The 25814-nt window shown below is 42.0% G+C and overlaps 1 protein-coding gene across 3 annotated transcripts in view; it reads left to right on the top strand.

Moving 5' to 3' along the window:
- Ripk1 (receptor interacting serine/threonine kinase 1) overlaps positions 1-23306 on the top strand; it is a 34091-nt gene extending 10785 nt beyond the window's left edge. For all 3 annotated transcript variants that reach the window (XM_034510159.2, XM_034510160.2, XM_076939197.1), the window contains 8 exons: positions 643-780; positions 2463-2694; positions 4283-4432; positions 8464-8540; positions 14010-14100; positions 15225-15767; positions 18157-18294; positions 20570-23306. In XM_034510159.2, the coding sequence (XP_034366050.1) occupies positions 643-780; positions 2463-2694; positions 4283-4432; positions 8464-8540; positions 14010-14100; positions 15225-15767; positions 18157-18294; positions 20570-20856 (1656 nt within the window). In that variant the 3' untranslated portion in view covers positions 20857-23306. The remainder of the gene's footprint in view (positions 1-642; positions 781-2462; positions 2695-4282; positions 4433-8463; positions 8541-14009; positions 14101-15224; positions 15768-18156; positions 18295-20569) is intronic.
- The last annotated feature ends 2508 nt before the right edge of the window (positions 23307-25814 follow it).

The following is a 25814-nucleotide window of genomic DNA, read 5'->3' as shown; positions in this document are numbered from 1 at the left end:
CACGTTTTTTTTAAACATGAGTTTTTATTACATAATGTACTAAATAATTTTATAGAATGGATAGATACCAAGTAGTCCCAGGTTATTCTATTTATAAATGACTTACTTATTTTTTTAAACATATTTCATCATTATCTCCTCCCTTTCCTCCCTCCAACACCTCCATGTACCCACTGTCACCGCCTCAATTGCTTTCTCTCAAATTCATGGTGGTGGCGGCTGTGGCGGCGGCGGCTGCTGCTGCTGCTGCTGCTGCTGCTGCTCCTCTTCCTCCTCTCCCTCCTCTTCTTCCTCCTCCTCTTCTTCTTCCTCCTCTTTTTCCTCCCTTTCCTCCTCCTTCCTCTTTCTCTTCCTCTTCTTCCTCTAGGTATTTTTATATGAATATAGATTGGCACAAAATTTATTTTTATTGTTTGCACTAAACAAAATACAGCATTAGTATTTGGCTATCCTGTTGACCCTGGCATAGAATCTTTCTTGAAAGGAGCTTGTTTCCCAGGGACAGCAGTGCTATGGACCATATGGTGGAAGGAACTGCTAACACTACAAACCTTGGGCCCACATCCCACCCTCATGGATGGAATAGTTGTTCTTGCCTGTTAGATTGCCTCTCCACTTCATAGGCTTAATGTGTTATTTCAGATAGGTGTCCCACTTGCTGTGAAAGGAAGGATAATCATGGAGACCATAGAAGGCATGTGCTACTTACATGACAAAGGCGTGATACACAAGGACCTGAAACCTGAAAATATCCTTGTTGACCGTGACTTTCACATTAAGGTAATCTACAATCTGGACACTTTGAGAAGGCTGAGTAATTGTAATTTAATTTTCCACTGGAAATCCATTCCTGTAGGTGATCATGGTAAATGAGGACCTAGCAGCATGGTGCTGCTTGCAAGGCTGACATGGTATGAAAGATGCAGGCTTTACTGGGTCAAGAAAAGACTGTAAGGATACAGTGATGGAAAGAACTCATCCCAGGTTCCTGGGTTTTGTTTCCCTTTGATTAGACTTGGAAATGAAAGCACTCAAGGGTTGCTGTCTTCACTCTGGAATGGGCTGTCTACTCATCATTTTTCTCAGGAAATCTTGTGACTGAGACTTCTCCACTCTGGAGATAAAGGGAGTATGGAAATGTGTGGAGAATATTCTTAGAATTCCTAAATGGCTTAAAAGCAGTAGTAAATCAACCATTTTGGCCTCAGAATCCTCCACTTTGTGGAGCTAGAGGCATGGTTCAGCAGAGAATACTAGTCTCACACAGCTGAGGTTCTAGGCTCAGTCCTGGCACTCCAGGACAAAGACTTCTGCTTTGACATCCTGTTTATGTCTATTTTCATTTTTAAAAAATCGATTTCCTTTTGAAAATTCTTTTTGTCATAGCAAAGGTAATAAGGAAAATGTAGCCTATTCAAGGGCTACATTTAACTGAGGGAAGCAACAGCACATATAATTAGTCTTGGTAGCTAGAATCCAACCTGACTACAAGATCTGGATCAGAGACTGTTCATGTTGTGATGGCTATTAATCCCAATGTCTTTTATTCTTTCAATTCTGTTCATTCTTCCAATTAAGAACTTACCCTTTGTGATCTGGCTTAAAAATCTGTGAATTTCAGGTAAGCACATGCTCTGTCTAGCTCCTCCCTAAATGCTTCTTAGAGACAGAAGAGGACCATCTCCTTGTATTTTCCCATAACTGTCCTGCTCTGCCATGTCCCCTTGCCACATTCTTCTTTGCTGTGTCTGACTTGGTTAGCTTTCTCTGCCTTTATGTGTTTCGATTTCCTTCTCTCCATCCTGTCTTCTCCTAGGTTCAAACTGCCAACTCAAAACAAGTAGCAGCAGCGTTCTCACCCTCAGGGTGGCTTTGGGATGCTCAGAAAAACAACCATGGTCCTCTGGATGCTATTGGGCAAATGAAAGGTGTGGTAACCAGTCTCTATCTTCCCTAGAAAACAAAAAACAAACAAAAAATATGCAAAGTAAATGAGAAATTAGCACAAGCACAGTTTTGTTTGTTGTCTTGCCCCAGTCGTATTGCTTAAGAATTGAGATGCCACGGCCCCAGCAAGATAGCTCAGCTAGTAAAGGTACTTGCTGCTGAGTCTGAAGACCTGAGTTCAATCCCAGGACCCACCTGGTGAGTGGAGAGAAAGGACTTCTGCAAGTTGTCCTCTGACTCACACACATACACATCTTGGCATATGTGCCCCCCCCCCCCGAAATAAATAAATGTTTAAAAGAAACTTTAAAAAAATAATTGATATGCCAGCATTTTACATGAACATTCTGAGAGTCTATTGAGAGGTAACTATTCTAGATAGGTCCATACAGCCAATGGAAAATTGATTGTGCCACACATGTTCTGGATAAGCCCCAGACTTGATTTCATGAAAATGCAGCTTGATTTACTTGTAGCCTTCGTGATAGATTTCATTGGCCCCTCTTCTTTTCCAGATAGCTGATCTTGGTGTGGCTTCCTTTAAGACATGGAGCAAACTGACTAAGGAGGAACACAACAAGCAGAGGGAAGCAAGCAACACCACTAAGAAGAACAACGGAGGCACCCTCTACTACATGGCACCCGAACACCTGAATGACATCAATGCAAAGCCCACGGAGAAGTCAGATGTGTACAGCTTTGGCATTGTACTTTGGGCAATATTTGCAAATAAGGAGCCCTATGAGAGTAAGCCATTGATAGTCATGAGATTTTGATAGTAATCAAAACTGTTAAATGAGGGTTGGTGAGATGGCTCAGTGAGTAAAGACATTTACCAGTGACCCTGACAACCTGAGTTCAGTCCAAACTCCAGGACTTATGTGGAGAAGGAGAGAACTGACTTCTGAAAGTTGACCTCTGACTTTTGTGCATGCACTGTGGCATGCAGATGTATCTCTCTCTCTCTCTCTCTCTCTCTCTCTCTCTCTCTCTCTCTCTCTTCCCCTCCCTCTCTCCCTCCCTCCCTCTGTGTCTCTCTCCTCTTCTCTTTTCTCTCTGTCTCTCTGATATACACAGACGCCCCCACACTAAACTTTTTAAATATAGTAATTTTTTAAACATGAAATAATGCCCTTTAGTGAATTCTGTTAAAAATCTATAATTGTTCATTTAATTGCTTTCTGTAGTATCATAAAGGCCAATCCCATATCTGATTTATTCACTGCTATTTATTTAGCAGGTACACACACACACACACACACACAGAGAGAGAGAGAGAGAGAGAGAGAGAGAGAGAGAGAGAGAGAGAGAGAAACAGAGAGAGAGAAACAGAGAGAGAGAAACAGAGAGAGACAGAGACAGAGAGACAGCCTGAAATACATTAGGTACTCAAGAGACCTTTGTTGACTTACTCATCCCAGTTTAGGATAAACTCATGGGGTGGGTAGATTCCTTTATAATACAGCTTAGCTTGAGAGTTGCTATAAAACTCCAGTATTCCTCCTGGAGTAGGGACGGCCTTTCTTACTACTAGGCATACACCCCATACTTTGATTCTGTTTGTGAATGAGCCTTTTTCATTACCTACTGTGGACAGTTCAGTCAACTGGGAACATAAAAGTAAGTAAGTCACTGTTCGTACAGGAGGAACGTCATCCTTCTGTTTGGTTAGGTGTGGAAAGGAAGACTACTTCCTATGAATTCTTCATGATTACTGACAGCAGTAGATCAGGGGTCATCATCTCTTTACTGATGTCTCTAAAACCTTAGTCTATGACCATGACCAAGATCCACAGACCTGTTAGACCCAGTACATAGACCACAGGCACCTCCAAAGTAACATCCCTCGAACAAGTTGCCAAGTTTATCAGCACAGTACAGGTTGCTTATCACCTGTACTGAGTGGCACAGTAAGCAACTTTAACTGTTCTCATCATGATTGTTTTTACCAGAACCCCTCATTCTTGCTTCTAGAATATCAGTTATTATGTACATTTTAAGTCACTCTCATTAAACTGAGCTTCTTGAAGCCCAGGCCATCCCGTATTTGCCTCTGTATTGAACTCTGGAGAATGCCATGACTTTACCCATGAAAAGGGTAGCTTTGTTTTGAATTTGTCTCTCTTCTGCAAAATCAAAACATCATCCTATCATTTCTATAGTAGACTATATCAACTCCTTGCCCCAAGGCTGTTACTTTATGGAATGAGACATCCATGGAAAAAGCATGCCCTAGGTAGAGACAAAACAGCAGTATTATCCAAGTCCTGTCATCTTCCTGCTTGAGAGTAGAGTGGGACTGAGAGCCCCAACTGAAAGTCACCCCTCTTTGCAGATGTCATCTGTACTGAGCAGTTCTTGATCTGCATAAACTCTGGGAACAGGCCAAATGTGGAGGACATCATTGAGTACTGTCCAAGGGAGATCATCATCCTCATGGAGCGGTGTTGGCAGGCGAGCCCAGAAGACAGGCCAACATTTCTTGGTAAGAATGGGTTGTGTGCCTATTTAGGATGCATCTGACATGGTGGCACTGTTCAGTAAGGTGACACTGGTGATTTAGTTACTTTTCCTGATGTTGTGACAAAGAGGACAAAGCAGCTCGAGGAAAAGGTTTACTTTGGCTCAGTTCAAGAGTAAGTCTACCATGGCAGGATGTCATAGCAGCTATAGCACAAGGCAGATGGCCACATTGCATCTAGAGTCAGGAAGGAGACACACACAGATGCTGGCAGTCATTTGCTCTCTTCATGTATTCAGTGCAAGGCCTCAGCTCATGGGATAATGCTGCCCACATTCAGGGTAGGCCTTTCCTGCTTCACACCCACACAGGCACACCTAGAACTACGTTCCCTGGCATCACCTAGAAGTGCAACCCTGAATCTAGTCAAGTTGTTAGGGAGAATCAGCCATCACAGATAGGAACATACTTTGAGTATGTGGCTTCAAACTGACTGGACAAATTTCAAGCATCTTGCCAATGAAAAGGTCATATGTACCCTTCCCCAAAGCATGGGCTTCTTCATTTCCTTCTTTAGTTTAGGGATTAGCATTTTCATTGTTTTGAAGCACATATAATGCTTTCCATTTTAGCTCTTGTAAAATACACATTTTAGCACACTGTCTAGTGGTGTGAAGTCCATTCCATTTTTCAACAACATTTACCACTATCCATCTCCATGATTCCTCAATCCAGAGCACAGCTCTGTACTCAGAAAGCATTAACTCCACTTCCCCTCTCCTCTCTCCAGCCTTAGCAGTCACCATTCTATTGACTTTGACTGCCCCAAGTGTCTCATGTAAGCAAAAATTACACATTACTTCTGTTTTGTATCTGTCTTGTTTACTGGCTATGCCTTTAAGCTTTATCCAAATGGTAGAATGTGTCAAAATTTCCTTTTTACTACAGAATAATATTCTACTCTATAGGTAAGACAGTTTGTGTGTGTGCTCATCTGTTAATAAACACTTGGCCTAACCATTTCTAGCTTCTTTCACTTATATGACTCCTTAATTGCCATCTTATTGGTATCCTTAGAAATGATTTCTGTTATTTAGGTTGGCCCTGTAGTTGAGGAAAATGAAGGAGACATGAGCGTTTGGCCCATTCTGCACCCGTCCCATCCCCTAAATTACTTAGGAGTGTGAAGTAGACCAAAGGAGAAGAGCAGATACAATAAGCACTCAAGAATGTACAGAGCATCATGTTGTTGTATTTCTGTGAGAAAACAGAGCTGGAGTTCCACCCATTCCCACTGTGTAGACCAAGCTGACTTCAGACTTACAGAAATCCCCTGCCTCTGCCTTCTGGATGTTGTGATTAAAGATATATACTACCACACATGGCTAGAGTCCCACCCCTTACATGTCCCACAACTCCTGACAGTGTTGCTAGCTGAGGACCAGGCCATGCATTGAAGGTTGTTCAAACATTTTCTTGGGGGTTCTTAAACTTGTTCATCTGTAGTGTCTTTCTCTTCATGGTTTTCAAGGATACCTAGGCATTATATTATCCATATGTCATTTTATCACATGACTTACTTTTCCAGTTTGCCATTTTATCACCCTGAATTAAGTATGTAAACCTTTCCTTTTCTTTCTCCTTAAGCGTTTCTCCTTCACACATGTAAGGTGCATCAGACCGTGCTGCGGCTTTCCTGCAGTCTTTATAGTTAAAGAAACTTTAAAAGAAAGCCTTTTGCTTTTATTAACCATTGGTTTGGTTGTCATGCATCATTTCCCTGGTACTACATATATTTACGTTTCTGACATTATGCAGGCTATCACGACATTCCACATTTAGTCTCATGTAACTGTCACCCACATTGTACACATAGGATACCCAGGCTGCTGCCCAGTTGACTATGAGTTTTTGTATGTATACCCCATCTCAGATTTGGTAATAGACTCATCTGGCTCAAAAAATAATGCACTTAAGTATAACTCAATGTTATAAAACATTAAACTCAGAAACAACCAGATAGAAGAGGTATACAGGCAGTGTGTAGAGGTAGGAATTGCTGACCTTCTAGACCCTCTGCAGGGGAGCCCCCAGACCCTCTGCAGGCATGCCTCCCTCTCAGCATTTCTTTTTTCTTCACTAACCTAGAAACTCTTTGGACCTCACCATTTATGGGTTTATGTAGGAGTTTTATTATGTGGTCACAGTTAAGCAAATCATTGGTCTTTAGTGATTTAATCTCCAGTTCCTCTCCCTGGGCATCGTACTGTGGTTCCCAGCATTCCAGCTCTAATCAGTGGCATAGCTTTTCTAGTAACCATCCATCCTTTGTGTTAAGGCTGTTACTCCCCCCTACTTCTGCCCCAATGGCACCTTTATTTCATTAAGAGATTCATGGATTTTAAGAGCTGTCCATGGTATTGTAAGAGCTTGTTATCAGCTTCAGGCAGCAAAGTTCTGGCTTCCTCTTTGATGATCTCTTAAATCATCCTGACAGGCATTGACAAGCCTCTCACCGGGTTGGAGGTTGTCTTAATTACTTTTCTGTTGCTGTGATAAGACACCAGAACCAAGACAACTTATAAAAGAAAGAGTTTATTGGGGCTTACAGTTGCAGAAGGCTAGAACTACTATGACAAGGAGCATGACAACAGGCAGGCAGGCATGGTGCTCACATCTTGAGACACAACCATAAAGCAAAGATAACTGAGAATGCCTTGGGCTTTTGAAACCTCAGAAGCCTGCCCCCCAATGACACACCTCCTCCAACAAGGCCACACCTACTGATCCTTCCCAAACAGTTCCACCAACTGAGGACCAAGCATTCAAATATATAAATCTATGGGGGCCATTCCCATTCAAACTACCACAGAAGTCTTGGCTGTCCATTGAGTTTGTGGGAATAGGGTAAAAATCATGGTTGTTTTCTGTGGCATTAGCTGGTTAATAGATTGATTATTGAACAAAGGTTTTGTGTTCTAGTAGGCTGCCACATGCTTAGTTCTCTGGTTTTGTTACTGCTGTTGTCTGTGCTTGATGATATTTTTGGATTGCTACATTTTCAGCCTTAACTATGGGATATATGAGTGAGGCACAGTGAACTTAGTGCCGTGTGTTTTTACAGACCCTGAGGTCCAAGCCACTTTGTCTACTTTTCTTTCTTCCAGAGAACCATATGTTTGTTTTATATATAATATCTAGGATGTTTTATTGTACTAGGTTATTTTATTGTATGGAAGAATAAGGAAAAATATTGCTAGTCTATCCTCATAGAACTGAATATTTCCTGTTTTGTTTTGTTTTGAAGATGAGGCCTTACTCTATAAAGTGCAGGCTAGCTTGGAACTCATCCCTGAACTTGTGTCAGACTCTGTGTCAGCCTGGGATTACATGCATAATTCACCATGTCCAGCACCACCCCCACCTCCATTCTAGTAGCTCTAGTTTCTTAGTGCCAGAGATAGAAAACATGGAGTTCCATCATCTGTATTCACATGGAGGTTACCTCACACTATCAGGACTATGCTGTGGCCAGAGCAAGGTACACTGTACTGCTGCAGCCAGGGGCCGCGAGTGTTCACTCTATGATGTCTACCTGGCATTGAGCACTGGTCTTTTCATCAAAGTCAGTTATTTGGAGTTTCAAACTTGTATTTCATTGCTTTGTCTACATACTATGGTAAGTGACTTAAAAATAATAGATTATTAATATTTGACATTTTAATTAAGAAATTGGGGGGGGGGGGGGCTGGGAAGATGGCCCTGTTGGTAAACTGTCTTATAAGCAGGAGGACCTGAGTTTAATCCTCACATTAAGAAGCCAGTTGTGATGATAAGTACTTGTTATTCCAATATTGGGAGGGGAAGACAGGCAGAGGCTCATTGTCCAGCCAGACTAGCCTTGGCAGGGTCTAGGTCAGCAAGAGACCCTGTCTCAAAAAGCAGAGTGGATGGCAGCTGGGGAACAGCTAATGTTGTCTTTGGGCCTACATACACACTTACACATGTGAACATGTACAAAAGATAAAAATTTAAAGGACTGTTTTTTCATACAGGCATTGAAGAAGAATTTAGGCCTTTTTACTTAAGTGAATTTGAAGAATATGTAGAAGAGGAAGTGGAAAGTTTAAAGGTGAGTGATCTAGCAAGTACCTAGAACAGCAGCGTATCAAAATGCATCATCAACCATGCAAGCAAAAGCAGTGTAATTTGTTGCTGAGATTTGAAGTAAGCTAGCTTGGTGAACACAAAAAACAAAATTAGCAATTATATGAAGTATCATGTTGGCAGAAGGGCTCATTTCTCCATGCATGAAATGAGAGGGAAATATATATAACAAAACAAAAAAGAAAAACAAAAGACATCCAGCATCCCTTGAAGATACTGGATTGTACTACAAGTGGGTCAGTCATTCTGAGAAACTTTTATAAAGTACTTCATGGGGATATGGCTCAATGATAGATTATGCATGAGGCTTTGAGTTCTGTTTCCAGCTCCATAACACACACACACACACACACACACACACACACGGCCCAAATAGAAAGAGAAAGAACATGTCTATTAAGATATTCAAAGGAATATAAAAATAAAAACGCTAACCCACATGTCAATGCTGAGAGGGAAGTTATAGAGAAGCAAGCAGATACTGCTGGTGGCAGTCATTTGAGAACCATACACATGCTTTCAAGAAAAGCTGGTTTCTCGATGCACTTCGTGCTAAGTTCTGAGTGACAACAGCACTGTCTGAGAGATACATTAAAGTGCAGTTTTCACTCAGTCAGCGATTCCTCTCCCTCACTCTCTCCCTCCCCCTCCCCCTGTTCCTGTCCTTCCCCTGTCCCTATCCCTATCTTCCCTATCCTTCTCCCTCTCCCTCCCTCTACCACCTCTCTCTCCTCCCTCTCTCCTTCCTTCCCTCCCTCCTTAGTCATCACTATGCTGCCATAACTGTCTCAAGAGTACACACCCAAAGATATGAAAAGTAAATTTCAATAAATAAACAAGGCTAGCAAACTAATTTCCAAGTAAGCAGGTAGGAAGGTAGAGAAATTAGTTAGAATGTCCAGACTTTGGAGGAATACTTATATACTTATACTATAAAAGAGACACACAATAATCAAAGCAGGTACCAAGTGGGGAAAAGCATTACCTCAAGCAGGAATGCCTGATAATGACAAAAAGGTTCAGTTCACAGAAAGACACAGTAGCTTTCAATATGGACATACCCATGGTAACATTTTCTTAAATATACAAATCAAAAATTGACAGAACTCAAGGAAAAAATAGACAAATTCCTAGTCTTGCTTAAAGATAGTAATACATCCTCTTTAATTGATACAGCAAACATATCCAAACAAAAAAGTCTGTTTGAAACACGTTTTTTAATACAAGACCTATACAAACACATATCTATCAAGTAACCTCTAAATAACTGCTGTCTTAGTTTTATTTCTTTACTGTGATAAAATACTCTGACAAAAGCAACTTAAAGGGAAAAGGGTTTATTCCAGGTTCAGCCAATTATAATGAGGTCAAGGTATCCGGAATTTAAAGCAACTAGACACGTTATAATCCACACTCGAGAGCAAAAAGCATTAGTTCATGAACCCATGTTAATATGCTGCTTGATTTTTCCACTCTCTATAATTCTCTCTGCCAAAGGAGCAATGTCACACACAATGGGATTGTCATCATAGTGATCAAAATAATCCCCCACAGACTTGTCCACAGGCCAGTCTAATGTAGCCTCTTCCCTACTGAGACTCTCTTCCTAGGTGATTCTAGAGTAGGCAGTTAAAATTGACCATCACACTTACCTTTGAATAGTAACCATCACACCTACCTTCAATAAGTTTTTAAAAACACAGAACAGTTTTTAAATGAACATATATAAACATTTGAAAAGGAACTGACGAGGTGGCTCAGTGATTAAGAGCCCAAGGACTCAGAGGCACAGAACTCAGAGGAATCTTACAAGTCAGAAAGACAAGCTACTACAGCAAATCGTGAACAGAAGCAAGACATCGAGGCACATACTCAGCAGATCCAAGTCCATCTCTATGAGCTTGAGGCTAGCCAAATCTATATAGTAGGACTCTGTTTCAGAAACAAACAAAAAAAATGCACAAACTACTGAGGTCAACAAATCACCAAAGAGAATACTCAGGCAGCCAGCAACTACATCAGAAAGGTATATAACCTTACCAGTAATCTGGGAAATGCAAAATAAGACCATACTAGGTGATGCAGTGTCTATACATGGGCCAACATGCAGAAACTTCAAAAAGACATGAGAGAACACTGAATAAATGCTGGAAGAGTTGTGGGATGAAAGAAGCATGTAGTCCACGAAAGCTGTTAGCTTTCCTAATGCCATTGATATATAGAACACAATCCTAATGACAAATCCCTCCAAATTCTCTAGAGAACACAACAAACAAGTTGGTATGAGGGGAAAAGAAAGGAAGGAAGGAACAAACAAACATATCACCCTAGGAAACAGATGATGTAACTGAAACAATGTTTTTAAACAAGGATCATCATAATAGGAAGAAATACCATATCACTGACCAGCAAATCTCTAAACTGTATCTGATTTCACAGAAAAACAAATTGAGTCACTTACAGTTTTTCACCCCTAAGATTAACATTTTTGAATGATGTATAATAGTGTTGGTAAAAATGCAAAATAATAGACATCCCAAATGGTGAAGTTTCTTGGAAGCTAAATTACGTATCAGGCATTGTAAACACCTGTGCTCACCTAATGTGTTCAAAGCATTATGAAACTGCCCATGCATGGATACTTACAGCTTTAGGAGCCCATCCGATGTGATATCAAAAGTTGCTTATACCTTAGTTAACAAGTAAAAATTTGGGAACAATGTGAATGTCTTAAATAGATACCCCAAATCATGACTGATCTGAACACACACAGTCTGTATTGAGAAGAGGTGAAAATGAAATGTAATGACTCAGAAGGGTCCTCAAGACTTGATAACAAAAACAAAGCCCCAGAACAGCACTGTTGCTGTTCCCTTCATATTAAATTGTGTGTGTGTGGGTGGGTGTGTGTGTGCGCGCATGCGTGTGTATTTGTATACTTTGGAATGTATGTGCCTGTGCCTAGAGGGAGAAAGGGTCTGTGCCTTTCACTCTGAATGAGATTCCCTGCAGAGAACAGGGTAGGGGGTTGGAGGGAATTCCAGACAGAGGTGGCTCTGGATGTTCTACCTGTGTGAATTTTCAAGACTGTTCCTTAAATACATTGTCTATTGAAAAATAACTATAAAAATCACTTTCACAAAATGTTTAAAAGATACATGAAAATGCTAGGCATGGTAACATACTTTAATCCCAGTGCTCAGGAATCAGGGGCAAGTAGATATCTGAGAGTTCAAGACAAACCTGATCTATATAACATCACAGAGTTCCAAAGCAACATAGCGCTACTTAGTGAGACTCTGACCCAAACAAGACAATACTTAAAGCTAAATTTTGTGATAAGTAAAAGCAATATTTAAAATGCTACAAGGTGTAGACATACAATATGCTGTGGCATTCCTTCCCAAATAATGCGAGGAATAATTCAGGAAATGACTTTGAACCACTTACTGATATTAATATTCTGTTACGAACAAAACACAAACATAAATAGGAAAAAATCTTGGAGGAAAGTTATAAAAAATGTTAACCTTATATCTTTAGTAGGCTTTTGAAAAATATACTTTTTTACATTTCATATTCTCTTTAATAAAAAATTATTTATATAAAGAATATTATCTTTCTTATCACCTTCCCCTAATCCTGAGGATTGATCTTAGCACCTTGTGCATACTATGATTAAGCACCCCTATTTTGTATTTATTGTGATAAAATATGCATATAATTAACTTTTCTAGCCATGTGAAGTGTATAGCTCGGGACTGCTTAGCCATCAGCACTTCCCCTTTCTAGAGCTTTATCATCCAAACACAAACTCAACTTACTAATAGTAAGTCCCTATTTCTCCCTCTCGCCAGCCTCTGGGGAGTCTTTATTTCCTGTCTCTGAATTTGCCTGTTTTAGGTAGCCCACAGGAATAAAGCCATACAAATGGAAACATTTGTAGAAGCATTTTGTTTACCATGTCATTCATGTTGCTTCTGAATAATACACCACTGTGTGGACAGTACCACAGTTGTCTGTGGCCCTCCTCTTGATAGATGTCAGGGATGTTACATCCTCTGAGCTGCTGTTGAATGGTGTCGTGGAAACACTGGTGTACAGGTTTTGGGGCCAAGTTTGTGCTTCCATTTCTTTGTGCTATTTACTTAGGAATGGAATGGGTACACCATGCAGACATCCTGTCTCACTTCTATGAGCCTTAAAACTATTTTCCATGGCATCAGAACCATCTGATGTTCTTTAGCAGCGGCCTGTAGGAGTTCAGTTGCCATATCCTCAGAAATGCGATGTTTTTATGCTGCGCTCACCCTTTGTGTGTTCTATTTGAACCATTCTGCTCACTGCAAAGTGGTATTTCCTGGTAGTTGAGTGTCTCTCCTGGGCTGCCTCTAGTTCCCATATATATCTTCTTTGGAGAAACACTACTTCAGTTTTTTCCACATTGGGGGTGTTTGTATGTTGGTTTTGTTTGACAGTGTCAAACTAAATAGCCAAAGCACGTCTCCAACTCATAATCCTTCTGACTCCACCCCACATGCTGGGGTTATAGATGTCTCCCACCCCTGTGCCTGGCTAGAATATTACAGTGCTTGGGATCCAACCAGGACCTTGCACGTACTAGACAACATTCTACAACCAGGTTATATCCACAACCCTCCCTTTGAAGGTTTCTGAATTGGGTTATTTGTAGGGGTGGTGGTGGTCGTTGTTGTTGTTGCTGTTGTTGAGTTGGAGAGATTCTTTATATATTCTGAAGATTCTCTTATCAAATATATATATATAATTTACAAATATTTTCCCATCCTGTGGGTTGCCTTTTCACTCTTTTAACAGTTTCTTCTGATACACACTTTCATTTTGATGTGACATAAATTTGATTTGATTGCATGATAGCTGTGCTTTTGGTGTCGTGGTCAGGAAATTGTTGCAGGGACCAGCATCATGACTGTTTTCTCCTGTACTTTCTTCTAAGAGTATTATACTTTGAGCCCTTAAATTTGAGTCACTGATGTATTTTGAGTTAAATTTTTATATGGTAAAGTGTCCATCTTCATTTTTTATATGTGTATATCCAGTTTTCCCCTCAGTGAATGTTCCAGGCCACCCTGGTCAAACATCAGTTAACCATGTAATGGGGATAGAGAGTATTTCTAGACTGCCTTTTCTGCACCTTTGATCTGTGTGTCTGTTTTATGTAAGTATCAGCATTCTGATTTTTTATCTTTGTGGTAACTTTTGAAATCAGGAAATATAAGTCTTCCAACTTTGTTAATTTGAGGTATCAGTTTATCTCTTTGGAAAATGTTTAGTTTGTGAAAAGTTACTGTTTATTAAATTTATATGAAATGTTTTGATGGTGTGAAGAGGCAGATTCTTTTCAGAATAATTTTCTACTGGTTACTAAAGTGTGTATGTGTCTTCTCACTTATAGAAAGAGTATCCAAGTCAAAGCCCAGTTTTGAAGAGAGCGTTTTCTCTGCAGTATGATTGTGTGCCCTTACCTCCAAGCAGGTCAAATTCAGGTAACACACCCATTTGTTCATTTGCATACTCATTCATTCACTTTAACCGTAAAATACTTCTGAAAACCAGAAGAAAATGTAAGATCAATCAACTAACTTAATAGAATTTATGTGTCCTCTAGAATTCAGTCTTGTATCTTAGAAATACTTTTTAACTGTATGCTCACCAAAATCACAGTGTCCTGACACAAGTGATTTAATGCATTTCACAGAAAGACGTTGACAGTTCAGGAGGAAGTCAGAGACACATGTGGGTGCAAAGTCCTTGAGATCAGAGCACTACAGAAAAGTTGGTCTCAGATTCACACAGGGGTGCTTTACTATTATGTCAAAAGGGAAGACAGTGTGAGATACCAAGGACACTGCCATCTCATCTGGAGCAAATTACCTAACCTCATCCAGTCCTGCACACCCACAAGCATATATACATATATATGGTGTATGTGTGTCTGAGTCTGTGTGCCATATATGGACAATGCCCATGGCAGCCAAAAGAGGGCATCAGATCTGGAACTTTAGTTACAGGTTGTTGTGAACCACCCTAAGTCCTCAGCTAGAATAAGTACCTTGAATCACTGAGCCATCTCTCCAGCCCTCCTACAGGCTTTTCAAGAACAAAAGAACAATAGGGTGTGCCCAGGACATAGCTGATCCTTTTTTTAGACTCCACATGGTTTCAAGGTGCCTCAGCCATCCCTACAACACTCTCTCTTTTGTTGCTTGTGATAATTTCCTTATGTTCTTCCTTGGCAGCCAGGATTCCTGCTGGTTATATACTAAACTTATAGGAAGGGGACTGTTATATGCTTTCCTTTTTTTTTGTTTTTTTTTTTTTTTTTTTTTTTTGTTTTGTTTTGTTTTGTTTTTTTGGTTTTTTTGGTTTTTTCGAGACAGGGTTTCTCTGTGTAGCTCTGGCTGTCCTGGAACTCACTCTGTAGACTATGCTGGCCTCGAACTCAGAAATCCGCCTGCCTCTGCCTCCCAAGTGCTGGGATTAAAGGCTTGCGCCACCACTGCCCGGCTGTTATATGCTTTTCATGATTCCTTTTTCAGTATGTCACTCAAGGACAGGTTCACAAAAGTGTTATTTACTTTTTATACTTATCATTTCTTCTCTACTATAGAACAACCCGGTTCACTGCACAGTTCCCAGGGACTCCAGATGGGGCCTGTGGAGGAGTCTTGGTTTTCTTCCTCCCCAGAGTTCCTACAGGAAGAGAGTGAGCGCAGTGTGCAGGCTAAGCTTCAAGAGGAAGCCAGCTACCATGCTTTTGGAGAATTCGTGGATAAACAGACAAAACCGCAGCCAAGGCAGAATGAGGCTTACAACAGAGAGGAGGAAAGGAAACGAAGGGTGTCCCATGACCCCTTTGCACAGCAGAGAGCTCGAGAGAGTGTTTGGAGTGCAGGAGCAAAAGGTCGAACCGATCCCAGCACAACCAGTCATGGAAATGCAGCACCCCAGCTGTCAGGGCCAGCCAGCCAAACACAAGTGCCGCTTTGGAACAATGGATTCTATAATCAGCCTGGGTTTGGAACTACAGGTACAGGAGTTTGGTATCGGCCAAATCCAAGTCAAATGTATAATCCTTATAAAACTCCAGTGCCCGAGACCAACGTACTGGGAAACACATCCACCATGCCATACTTATCCTTGCCACTAACAGGTAAGTGAATTTTTAATAGTCCCCATCTTGGCCTTTTTCACCCCTGAGAATGAAGCACCACTAGCATTGTCACTGATCCTCAGTTATTGATGGGGACTAAGAATATGTTACTTAGAGCCTGTAGTGGGCAGGTGCAGCCTTCCACATTGAAGTGGTCTCCATCAGACCACTTGGTATGTGATTGTGTTTGCATGTGACTCATCACAGATGCCTCCAGTGTGGATTATAGATCCTTATAACTGATGGGCATCTCACTTTAGCCTCTGTGAGATACTAAGCTCAAGATACCCAGCCACTCCAATAAGTGGAAAGTACTTTCTTAAATTCTTTTATCTTGCTTGTCTTCTGAGTGTAAGAAAGAAGTCTTAGGTATTTTTGTTTCTTATTTAGATATAGACTACAGTTTGTAGTAAGAAAGGTGGTTTTCATCTTTTATAGCTCTCTCGGGTAAGATCCAAGCTAGTTGATGTAGTTTCTAATACTTTAGCATTGAAGTGATTTAGTATTCATCATTATTACTAAATAATAGTTCCCATGCTTCCCTCACTTAACCAGATGTCATCAATAACCTTTCACTTATCCAGATGTTAGCAATAGCTGTACTGAATCCTAGGAATCCTGGAACCAAATATGAAGAAGAAGCTTTGAGAACCACAGAACTTTCTGAGCTGGCTGCGTGTAGCTCAGTGGAACAGAGCTGGCCTAGCCTGCATGAGGCCCTGTGGTCCTTGATACAGACAAGCACACGAAAGACCAGTTTCTTTCAAAATGACAAATTCCCCAAAGTTTCCTGCCTTTTCTGTAGGTTTTCCTGTAAGCTCTGTGGGAAGCACATGGGTGGACTAGGTATTAAGTGAGGTCTATACCATACATACACTCATTAGACATACTATCGTTTCCTTTTCAGCTAAGATGGCTTGTGTCGCCATTGTATTTTAATCATTTGTGACTAATTCAATAAAAATCTCTAGAGTACTTCTTGCTTTGTACCAGGCTTCTGGAGAGCTGTACCATAAGCAGCCTGAGTTTTTTCCTCATGGAGCTTGAGTCTGAGTCTTTGGAAAGCATTCAGAACCAATAGTTAATGTGTTGTTTTCTGGTCCTGTCTCCATGTGAGTAGCCCAATCTTACTAGTTTGCTGCAGGAGTCCTTACTCTCTCTTTAGGCCTCAGTCCTGCCAATAATAGATCCCTTAATGATGCTGAGTCTTTGCCAGTAGTAGGGGATCTCAGTTCACAGTTGGTCATGGAATTACTATGCCCTAAGGAGGATCTCATAGACCACCAACTTAGTAGATGAACAGATCATATTTCTCACTGCAGCTCGATTCTTTTCCTTGCTTCTGTGACCAGGTATAACTAACGAGTGTGAGCTTTCTAACGCTAACTGCCATATAAGGAGGATGGGTTACCAGTAAGTGGGAAAGGAGAATAAAGTAGCACTTGGGATGCTATCTATTGTTTTGAGTGGTGTCGCTGTAAGCATGGATGTAGACATCGTTAGGCAGTCTGTCTGTCTCTGTGTCTCTCTATGTGTGTGTATGTGTACATACATACCTAGAATGGAATTACTGAATCATGGTAATTCTATCTTTAATTTTTAAGAAAATACTGTCATCTACATTGGTTATATGATTTTCATTCCCAACAATGTATAAATCCTTCATATTCCCACATTCTTGTTGACACTGATGTCTTTTGTTAATGGTTGTGAAGTCAAGAAGCCACATTATAAAGAAATGACTGTAACGGCCGAGCTGCCCTACGTTGGGCGGCCAAACTGTATCGACCCGCTCTGTTCCGCAGGTCTGGGTCTAGCGAGAGAAGAGTGTGGGGCAGGCGACAAGACAGGGTGTGTGGTCAAGTCTCAAGTCTCGTTTATTGTGTCTCTCTCTCCTTTATTGTCTTTCTCATTGTCTCCCGTATTCTCTTCCATGTCTCCTCTCATTGTCTCCCATATTCTCTCTATTGAAGGGAAATCTGGGGTATTTATAGGCTTTTGCCACGTGTCTTGTAGGCTCGTGAATATCATGTGCCTTACAGGTGTGGATATGACGTAAGCCTTACAGGCGTCTATAGCGTGGATAGCATGTGCACCATACGCCTTGCAGCTGGGGGCAGTAAACAGCAAAACAAAATCTGTGGGAATCATATGTGGGATAGCTGTTGTAGGCTGTTGAAAAACAAGTGTCACGTCAGGGTATATGGCTTGAGATGGCTGCAAAGCTGATAGCCGCTTTCTGCTAAAAGTCGACTCCCAACAATGACTGTTAAGGGTATCATAGGATAAGCAGCTGAACATCTGTAATAAAGCCCCATACCTTTATGTGCCATGTATTTTCTCTTGCTTTCAATCCCATGCACTTACCTATATTTGTTTTTTTATTCAGATGACTCCATAAGATGTACTATATTCAATAGTTCTGGTATTCAGGTTGGAAACTACAATTATATGGATCTTGGACTGAGTTCACAACTACCAAACATGTGCAAAGAAGAGTCAGCTTTCAGGCACCAAGCCATCTTCGGTAAGCTTCTTAAGGACCAATGTTGGGCTGAAGTATAGCTATGGTAGATTGCCTGCCTGGCATGGATGAAGCCTTGAACTCAGTCCCCAACATTGAAGGGAACTTTTTTTAAGGGGTGTAGTATCTTATGACTTAGACAACTCTTGACTATTTTTACTTCTTGAGTGGAACATAATAGAATCTTAAGGTTTCTTTTAAGATTCTCCCTGAGTTATTCTATGTTTCTGCCTTAACTTTTTTAGGTTTATATATTATTTGTCTGACTGTTTTGTCTTCATGTACTCCATGCACACCTGGTGTCTACAGAGGTCAGAAGAGGGTGTCAGATCCTTTGGAACTGGAGTCATGGATAGTTGTGAGCTCTGTAACAAGTGCTCTTAACTGCTGAGCCGTCTACTCCAGCCGCTACTCAGCAGTTTTTAATCCTTTGTAATCTATTTTTTTAACACAGGGAGAATCACAGTATCTAATTGGTGGTGGTGCTATAAAGCTTAAACTAATCAGTGTGAGTTGAAAGCAGGGCACTGCCTGTGAATGTTAAACTATCATCCACGATCCTGTTCAGACTTAGGGAAATAGCTCCCTTGGCTCTACAGCAAAGGGATTCTGTAAAGTACAGGAGATTGTGCCCTCCATAGCACTGTGTAAACAAATCAAGAATGCTCAGAGGCGCCCACAGTTCCCTGCCATGTGTGGTGATGTATGCCAATACTCCATCACTAGGACAGTTAACGTGGGAAGATGGTGAGTCCCAGGCCACCCTGGCTATAGCAAGACCCTGTCTCAGAAGGAAACCAGAATTCAACTTTCTGATATACTTAGGGGTTGGCACTTTTTTTCCTATGAAGGGGCACTTAACAGGCAAGACTCTGCTGACCCTGAGGCCTCTCTCTATTGGAGTGCAGAAGCAGCCACAGGTAATTTACACAAGGATAAGGACAGATATGGTTCCTGAAACTATTTACAAAAAGCAGAAACCAGACTTGGCCCACCGGCCACATGAATCCCTGTACTATTCCTTGACGAGTGATCTTCAAAATGCCTGGGAGATGGGTTCTTAGGTTTTGAGGAGCTGGAGTAATCTTTTGACACCCAAGGCTCTTACAGAGACTGGTGATTTACAGTTATCTTAGGAGGTTCTCAGTCTGCTTCCATAGTTGACAGACTCAGCACTATGGTACTGAAGAAAGACTGGGAGCTGAGGGAGAAACAAGGTGGGTTTTCCCTTAGAGTCAGCCTTCTGAGGTGGCGTGAGAATGAAAGACTACTACAGTGACTTTCTCTTTTCTTTCTTGAGATGTGCTCTCCTTCTCCCTCCCTTTCTCCCTCCCTCCCTCCCTTCCTTCTTCTTCCTCTCTCCCTCTGTCTCCTCTCTATATCTTTCTATCTTTATTTCCTTCTCCACCACCACCGTGTGTGTGTGTGTGTGTGTGTGTGTGTGTGTGTGTGTGTACACACACAGACACATATAGCCCTGGTTGCCCTAGAACTTGTTCTATAGATCAGGATGGCCTTGAACTCAAATAAACCCACCTGCTTCTGTCTCCCAAGTACTGGGATTAAAGGCATGTACCACCATACTGGGCCATTTCTTATCTTCATGTGTTCCCTTTATGTATTATTTTTATGAACATCTAAGGTGATGGAGCTAATGGCTAGAGAAAGGCCGTGTATATATAAAATGAAGGGTCTTTGATTTGATAGACAGAGAAAACCTTGAAAAGTTTATTTTCTCATCCACTAAGAGATAAGGGAAGACATAGTAATTAAATGAAGGTTACATTTGTCTCAGTGTCCTTGTTAAGAGGAAAGTGAACTGTCTAGAAATGGGTAGCTTGGACTATGCCCTGTGTAAGCTGACAGTTTCCCTGCCCCACCACCACTGCCCATTGCATCTAGTTAGTCTAACTAGAACAGGACTCAAGTGGGAGTTGAATAGAACAGCTAGCCATATAGGGCATTTGCTCATGAAGATATTAGTTATGGCTCAGGAAGCTGCACATCTGCCAAGAAGGAAGCAGCACTCTATTTAATTCATATGAAGACTCCTTAATGGCTACAGTTAGGTCAAGTATTGTCCAACAAGTCTATAACAGTTATCACCAGGCATGCACACTATAATCCCAGTCCCAGGGAGACAAAGGGGCTACAAAGCAAGATTGTCTCAAAACAAAACAAAAAAAATTTTTTCTATGTCTCTTCAAATTCTTTACTTTCCTGGGCCTTTACAGCAATGGGCTGCAGCCTGATGCTTCTTCTCTTTTCTATTTAACAGATAACGCCACCAGTCTGACTGATAAACACCTGAACCCTATCAGGGAAAACCTAGGAAGGCAGTGGAAAAACTGTGCCCGAAAGCTGGGCTTCACTGAGTCTCAGATCGATGAAATTGACCATGACTATGAAAGAGATGGACTGAAAGAGAAAGTTTACCAAATGCTTCAGAAGTGGCTGATGAGGGAAGGCACCAAGGGGGCCACAGTGGGGAAGTTGGCCCAGGCCCTTGACCAGTGTCATAGGATAGACCTGCTGAACCACTTGATTCATGCCAGCCAGAGCTAAGCCTGGGCAGTGGGAACCAAACTGTTCATCTGGTGCACAAGCCCCTTTTGCCCCCTAGCCTTCAGGACTCTCTCAGTATGAGCTCTGCATCTGAGCACGCAGTGTCATGCATTTTGGAACTGGTGAATGGGAAGAGAAATCTGAAGCCCACAATGATCCTTCAGAACGTACAAGCATGAAGACTGCTGAATGGTCCAGAACTAATAGGAGGAAAAAAATAAAAAGAACAGCCTATTGGGTTTTGAAAGGGAGAGGAAATGTTGCGGGGAAGATGGCCTGCTTCGTTCGGCTTGTGTCATAGTCTTCACTTAGGTTATTTGCTCGGTTTCCTGTGGTTTCTCTGGGCAAGGGGGAAACAAAGAAACAAAAAAAACATTCAAAGAATGTAAAATCAGCTAGCTTACTGTTTCATGTACTGCGAGTGCAGTACAGTTCTGCTCAAATGCCTTCTATGAGCCAGGGCTCTTCTAAAACTTATAGGATCTGTTAACTTTAGCATCCAATGTTGTACTGTCACTTTAAGCTTTAAAAATCACATGCAATTCTAGTCTATCAGATGATCAATTAATGAGGAATTTTTAAGGAGTACTAAGGAGAAAAAAAGTACAGGGCAGAGAGAGATCTTCAGGTACTGGCTGTTATCACAGAACTTCTGCTGATTGCAACTACTGTAAAAACCTACTATAAGTTTCTAAAGTTTCTCCTGCCATGCTGGTGCTTCATGCAGTTTCCTAGCCTGCATACCCCACACAGGGAACAGATGTGCAGGAAACACTGATCAGGAAACACCATCTCTTCCTCCCTGGATATGACTGACACCTTACACTGCTCACTGTGCTCAATAAACTGTCTCCTCAGTTTACTCCAGTGTACTGTAGAAATATGTTTCTTCTGTGTGCCACGAATCGAAAAAAAACAGCTTCAGAACCTGCTCGTTGTGCCTTTAGGAAGCCCATAGTCAACCTACAAGTGAGTGAAGGAGCTAGGATAGAAGACTGAAGCCACCAATGCCAGTGGCAGTCACTGCTGGCACCTGCTAGTCACAGGCCATGAAGTGAATCCTTTCCAACTTCAGACACTTAGCGCTGCTGGGATGGGCTGCAAAGCCACTTTGGCCTTGTTGGCCATTTTGGGACTAGTTGGAACTCCATCCTCTTTTGTTGGGCTATCCTGTAGGATATTTGGGAACATTCCTGGCCACCATCTACAAGATGCCAATAGTACAAGTCAACCCCACAACACCCACCAGGTGTGACAAAAATAACTCTAGACATTGCTACATGTTCTTTGGAGGGACTCTCCTATAACATTATCTCCCACCACCACCCCACCCAGACAAGCTTTCTCCCCCCAGACAAGGTTTTTCAGTTCTGGCTGGCCTGGCACTCACTCTGTAGACCTGGTTGGTCTCCAACTCAAGAGATCCACCTGCCTCTGCCTCCCGAGTGCTGGAATTAAAGGCGTGTGCCACTACCACCAGCTTCCTGTTGTAAGTTTATATGTCTTAGTTCTCTGTCACACAGGCCCAGGTCATCCTGAACTGCATAGAGCATGCACAGCAGAAGGGAATTAGAACAGGGAAGATTCCAGACTTTCCTAAAGGAGCCTGCGTAGTCTTTAAATGTTTTCCTCTTAACCTCTATTCTAATGCTGTTTTAAAATGACAGAATTAGAAACTACTTTTAGTGGAGTATTAAGGGGAATAAAATAGGAAGGCCAGAGCTGGTTTTGGAATTGCAGTAGCAATCAGGGTCCTAGCATTAAAATCATGTCTATTAGTGTTCAGTAGGGAAAGAATTGTGTGTCCATTGCTGGAGATAGGTGCTGCAGGCCCAGGCCCAGATTGTGACCACAGACTCTCAGATCTTTTCCATGGGTGACTAGCCAGGCTCACCACTGACAGACAGACAATGGCTTAGCACCTGGAGTTGTGGCTGAACCTGTATAAATTGAAGGATGGGCAGAAGATGAAGCCATGTACTCTCGTGGTATGCTGGCCAGTCCCTTGTGCAAGAGAAGATCTGGACCCATGACACAAAGCCAGTCATTGATAGGTTAGACCGAAAGACTTTTAAGTACTCTCATTTGCTTCAGCTGTACCATGATAACTGCTGACTTTGTAGTCAGTGGTACCTGCTCCGAGCAAGTACGTGGGGTGTGGGAGTCCCTCTGGGAGCCCAGCATGGAGTTAGAACACCTATTTAAAGCCACCTCCTAAGCTGTGCATTATGCTGTGGACTGAGGTACAAGTCAGGCCTGAGTGTCACTGTCCACATCATGGAAAAAACAAGATGGCCACCACCAGGACACTGAAGTCCTGAGAAGACTATCCCTGTTCCTAGAACCCAGAGTTCTGTTTGATTCTGTTTTTAATAAGATAACGAGAGAAATTGAGAGAGAGAAATTTTTGTACTTTAAATTTTTGTACTGAATAAAGTTTTGTGAACATATTGCTCATGTTGGCGTCTCCTGTGCATTGCCCTTTGCTTGTTCGTTCGTTGCTGATGGTGAAAAGGTGTTCCCATGTCATGCATTCTGTCCCCAAGAGGCCAGTCTTTCGGTCTAACTTGTCAATGACTGGCTTTGTGTCATGGATCCAGATCTTCTCTTGCACAAGGGACTGGCCAGCACACCATGAGAGTACATGGCTTCATCTTCTGCCCATCTTTGATCTTCCACATGGCTCAGAGGCCTTTCAGCTCTGCTCTCAGTGCCACCCTGAAAAGAGCCACGTTTACCTCTGAGGATTTCAGTGCAAGCCACACTCCACTACTATACCTGGCCAGAAATCAGATCCGCAAGCAGAGCCAGACCTGAGGACGTGGGGAGGACACTCCACAGTTGCTCACAAGCACAGGCTTTCTACTTGCTGTGCTTGGGATCCAGCCTTTCATCAGTTGTGTGGTTACTGTATACGAATGAGAGAAGGAGCTCTACCTCAGAAACGGCTCAACCATTTATCTTGATGTTGTTTTTGTCTTTGCTTTTTAAAGAGTCGTTTACAAAATGATGCAACCTATTCCAACAGGATAAATATTTTCAGCCATTTCACTTTGAGTTAATGAAGGTTCACAAATGAACAACATACCCACTCAGTGGCCTATTTATTTATTTATTTATTTTTGTGTGTGCATCTGCGGTTTTGTACTTTAATGTGGCAGAGGCCAACTGATGGGAGTTAGTTCTATGCAAGCAGCTCCTGATCACTTCCTCGGGAGAATCTTCTTAACACATTTTCCAAAATGGCATGTTTATATTCAATGAAAATTCCAGTAGTGTGTCAACTCTTGTCCACATGTCTGGATGTTCCTTTAATTGTCAGTACTTCCTCTGCTGTATTTTGCTGTATCCCCAGCACTTGAGAGGCTGACACAGGAGGATCAAGCATCCAAGGCTAGCATCACCCTAGGCTTCTCTATGGTGTAAGCAACATACACAGATGTCTAAAGGGTTGCCATCCAGTTTGTAGCTAAAACTGAGCCACTTAATCTCATAATGTTTCATACCTGCTGATATAATATTACCAAAAATGGCCATGGTAGCCGGGCAGTGGTGGCACATGCCTTTAATCCCAGCGCTTGGGAGGCAGAGGCAGGCGGATTTTTGAGTTTGAGGCCAGCCTGGTCTACAGAGTGAGTTCCAGGACAGCCAGGACTACACAGAGAAACCCTGTATAAAAAAAAAAATAAAAAATAAAAGAAAAAAGAAAGAAAGAAAAAAGAAAAAAAGGGGGGGTGGGCATGGAAGGTGAGGAAGAGGGGAAGAAATCAAGGTTCCCTTCATGGTTTTAATCACTTCAAAAGGGGGGGGGGAGAGGTTAAAGTGGAGAAGGACAGGCTCAATGACATTTACAAACAGTTGATTATAAAGAATTAAGAGCTAGTATTATTGCAGTGAGAGGTATGGTATGTTCATATAGCATTAGAAAACTAAGCTGGCCTGAATGCCCCTCCTCAGCTGTGGGAGCCAAGACTTTCTGGCTTCCCTTCCCACTGTTTCCTCATAATAATCTGGGATAAGGGGTATGGATGGAGAAAGTGCATATACTAATTAAAAATAAAGTGAAGCACTTTAAGGCACCTGGCATGAAAATGACAGTAGTTTTTGGTACGATGTATTGAAAGCTTTCTGCCCAGTTACCGGAACCAGTCATTGTTGGGTGATTGACTCGTGAGGCTCCAATCTAGTCAATGAAGTCATCCATTAATGGATTCATAGTTTGGTGGCATTATTGGAAGACATAGGAGGCAGGTCCTGACTACAAAAAGCAGGTCACTGGAAGCATATCTTTGAACAATTTCTTCTAGTTCTTTCTCTTACCTCTCTTAGCCTCTGTTAAGTTCTCTGGCTGCCTTTTCTCAGGCCCAAAGCAGTGGGGCCAGATGGGCCTGGACTGAAAGCTCTGAAACCATGAATCTTTCCTCCTTTTACATTGTTCTCAAATGTTTGTCACAGTGGTGCATAAAGCTAACACAGCAAGATGTACAAATGATGAGATCTTAAGACTTACATAGTAAATGTTGACATATGTCACCTAAAGGCTTGCTACCATTAAGCTTAGCATCAAGGGAATAGGGCTGGATATATGAGAAGTGGGAGGTAGTCAGGTGTGGTGATGCAGGCCGGATGTCCCAGCATGAGTCAGGAGGATCAGAAGCTCAGGGTCAACATCAGCTAGACTTCTAGGCCAGCTTGAGCTACACGAGACCCTTTCTCAACAGAGGCAGGTCTGCTGTGCACTTGTCTCTCAGAGGCTCTGCTTAGATACCCAGCAGGTGAAAGCAGCACAAAAGGTGGCCCCGCCTCCCCGTAACCTTGGACCCCATAGCAATTGCAAGCAAGGAGCAGTGCCTACTGAACTGTCCACCTGAGAGAGCTAGGAGCAGAAGGACACACTCCGGTTCTGTTTCTAGGCAGGCCTGATGAGGGGCAGAGACGGCTCGGGGCATGGCACAGCG

Source organism: Arvicanthis niloticus, chromosome 8, assembly GCF_011762505.2.
Source record: "Arvicanthis niloticus isolate mArvNil1 chromosome 8, mArvNil1.pat.X, whole genome shotgun sequence".
In the NCBI taxonomy this organism is placed as follows: domain Eukaryota; kingdom Metazoa; phylum Chordata; class Mammalia; order Rodentia; family Muridae; genus Arvicanthis; species Arvicanthis niloticus.
The sequence above is the reverse complement of the archived record's forward strand: the minus strand, read 5'-3'. Positions and strand labels throughout refer to the sequence as shown.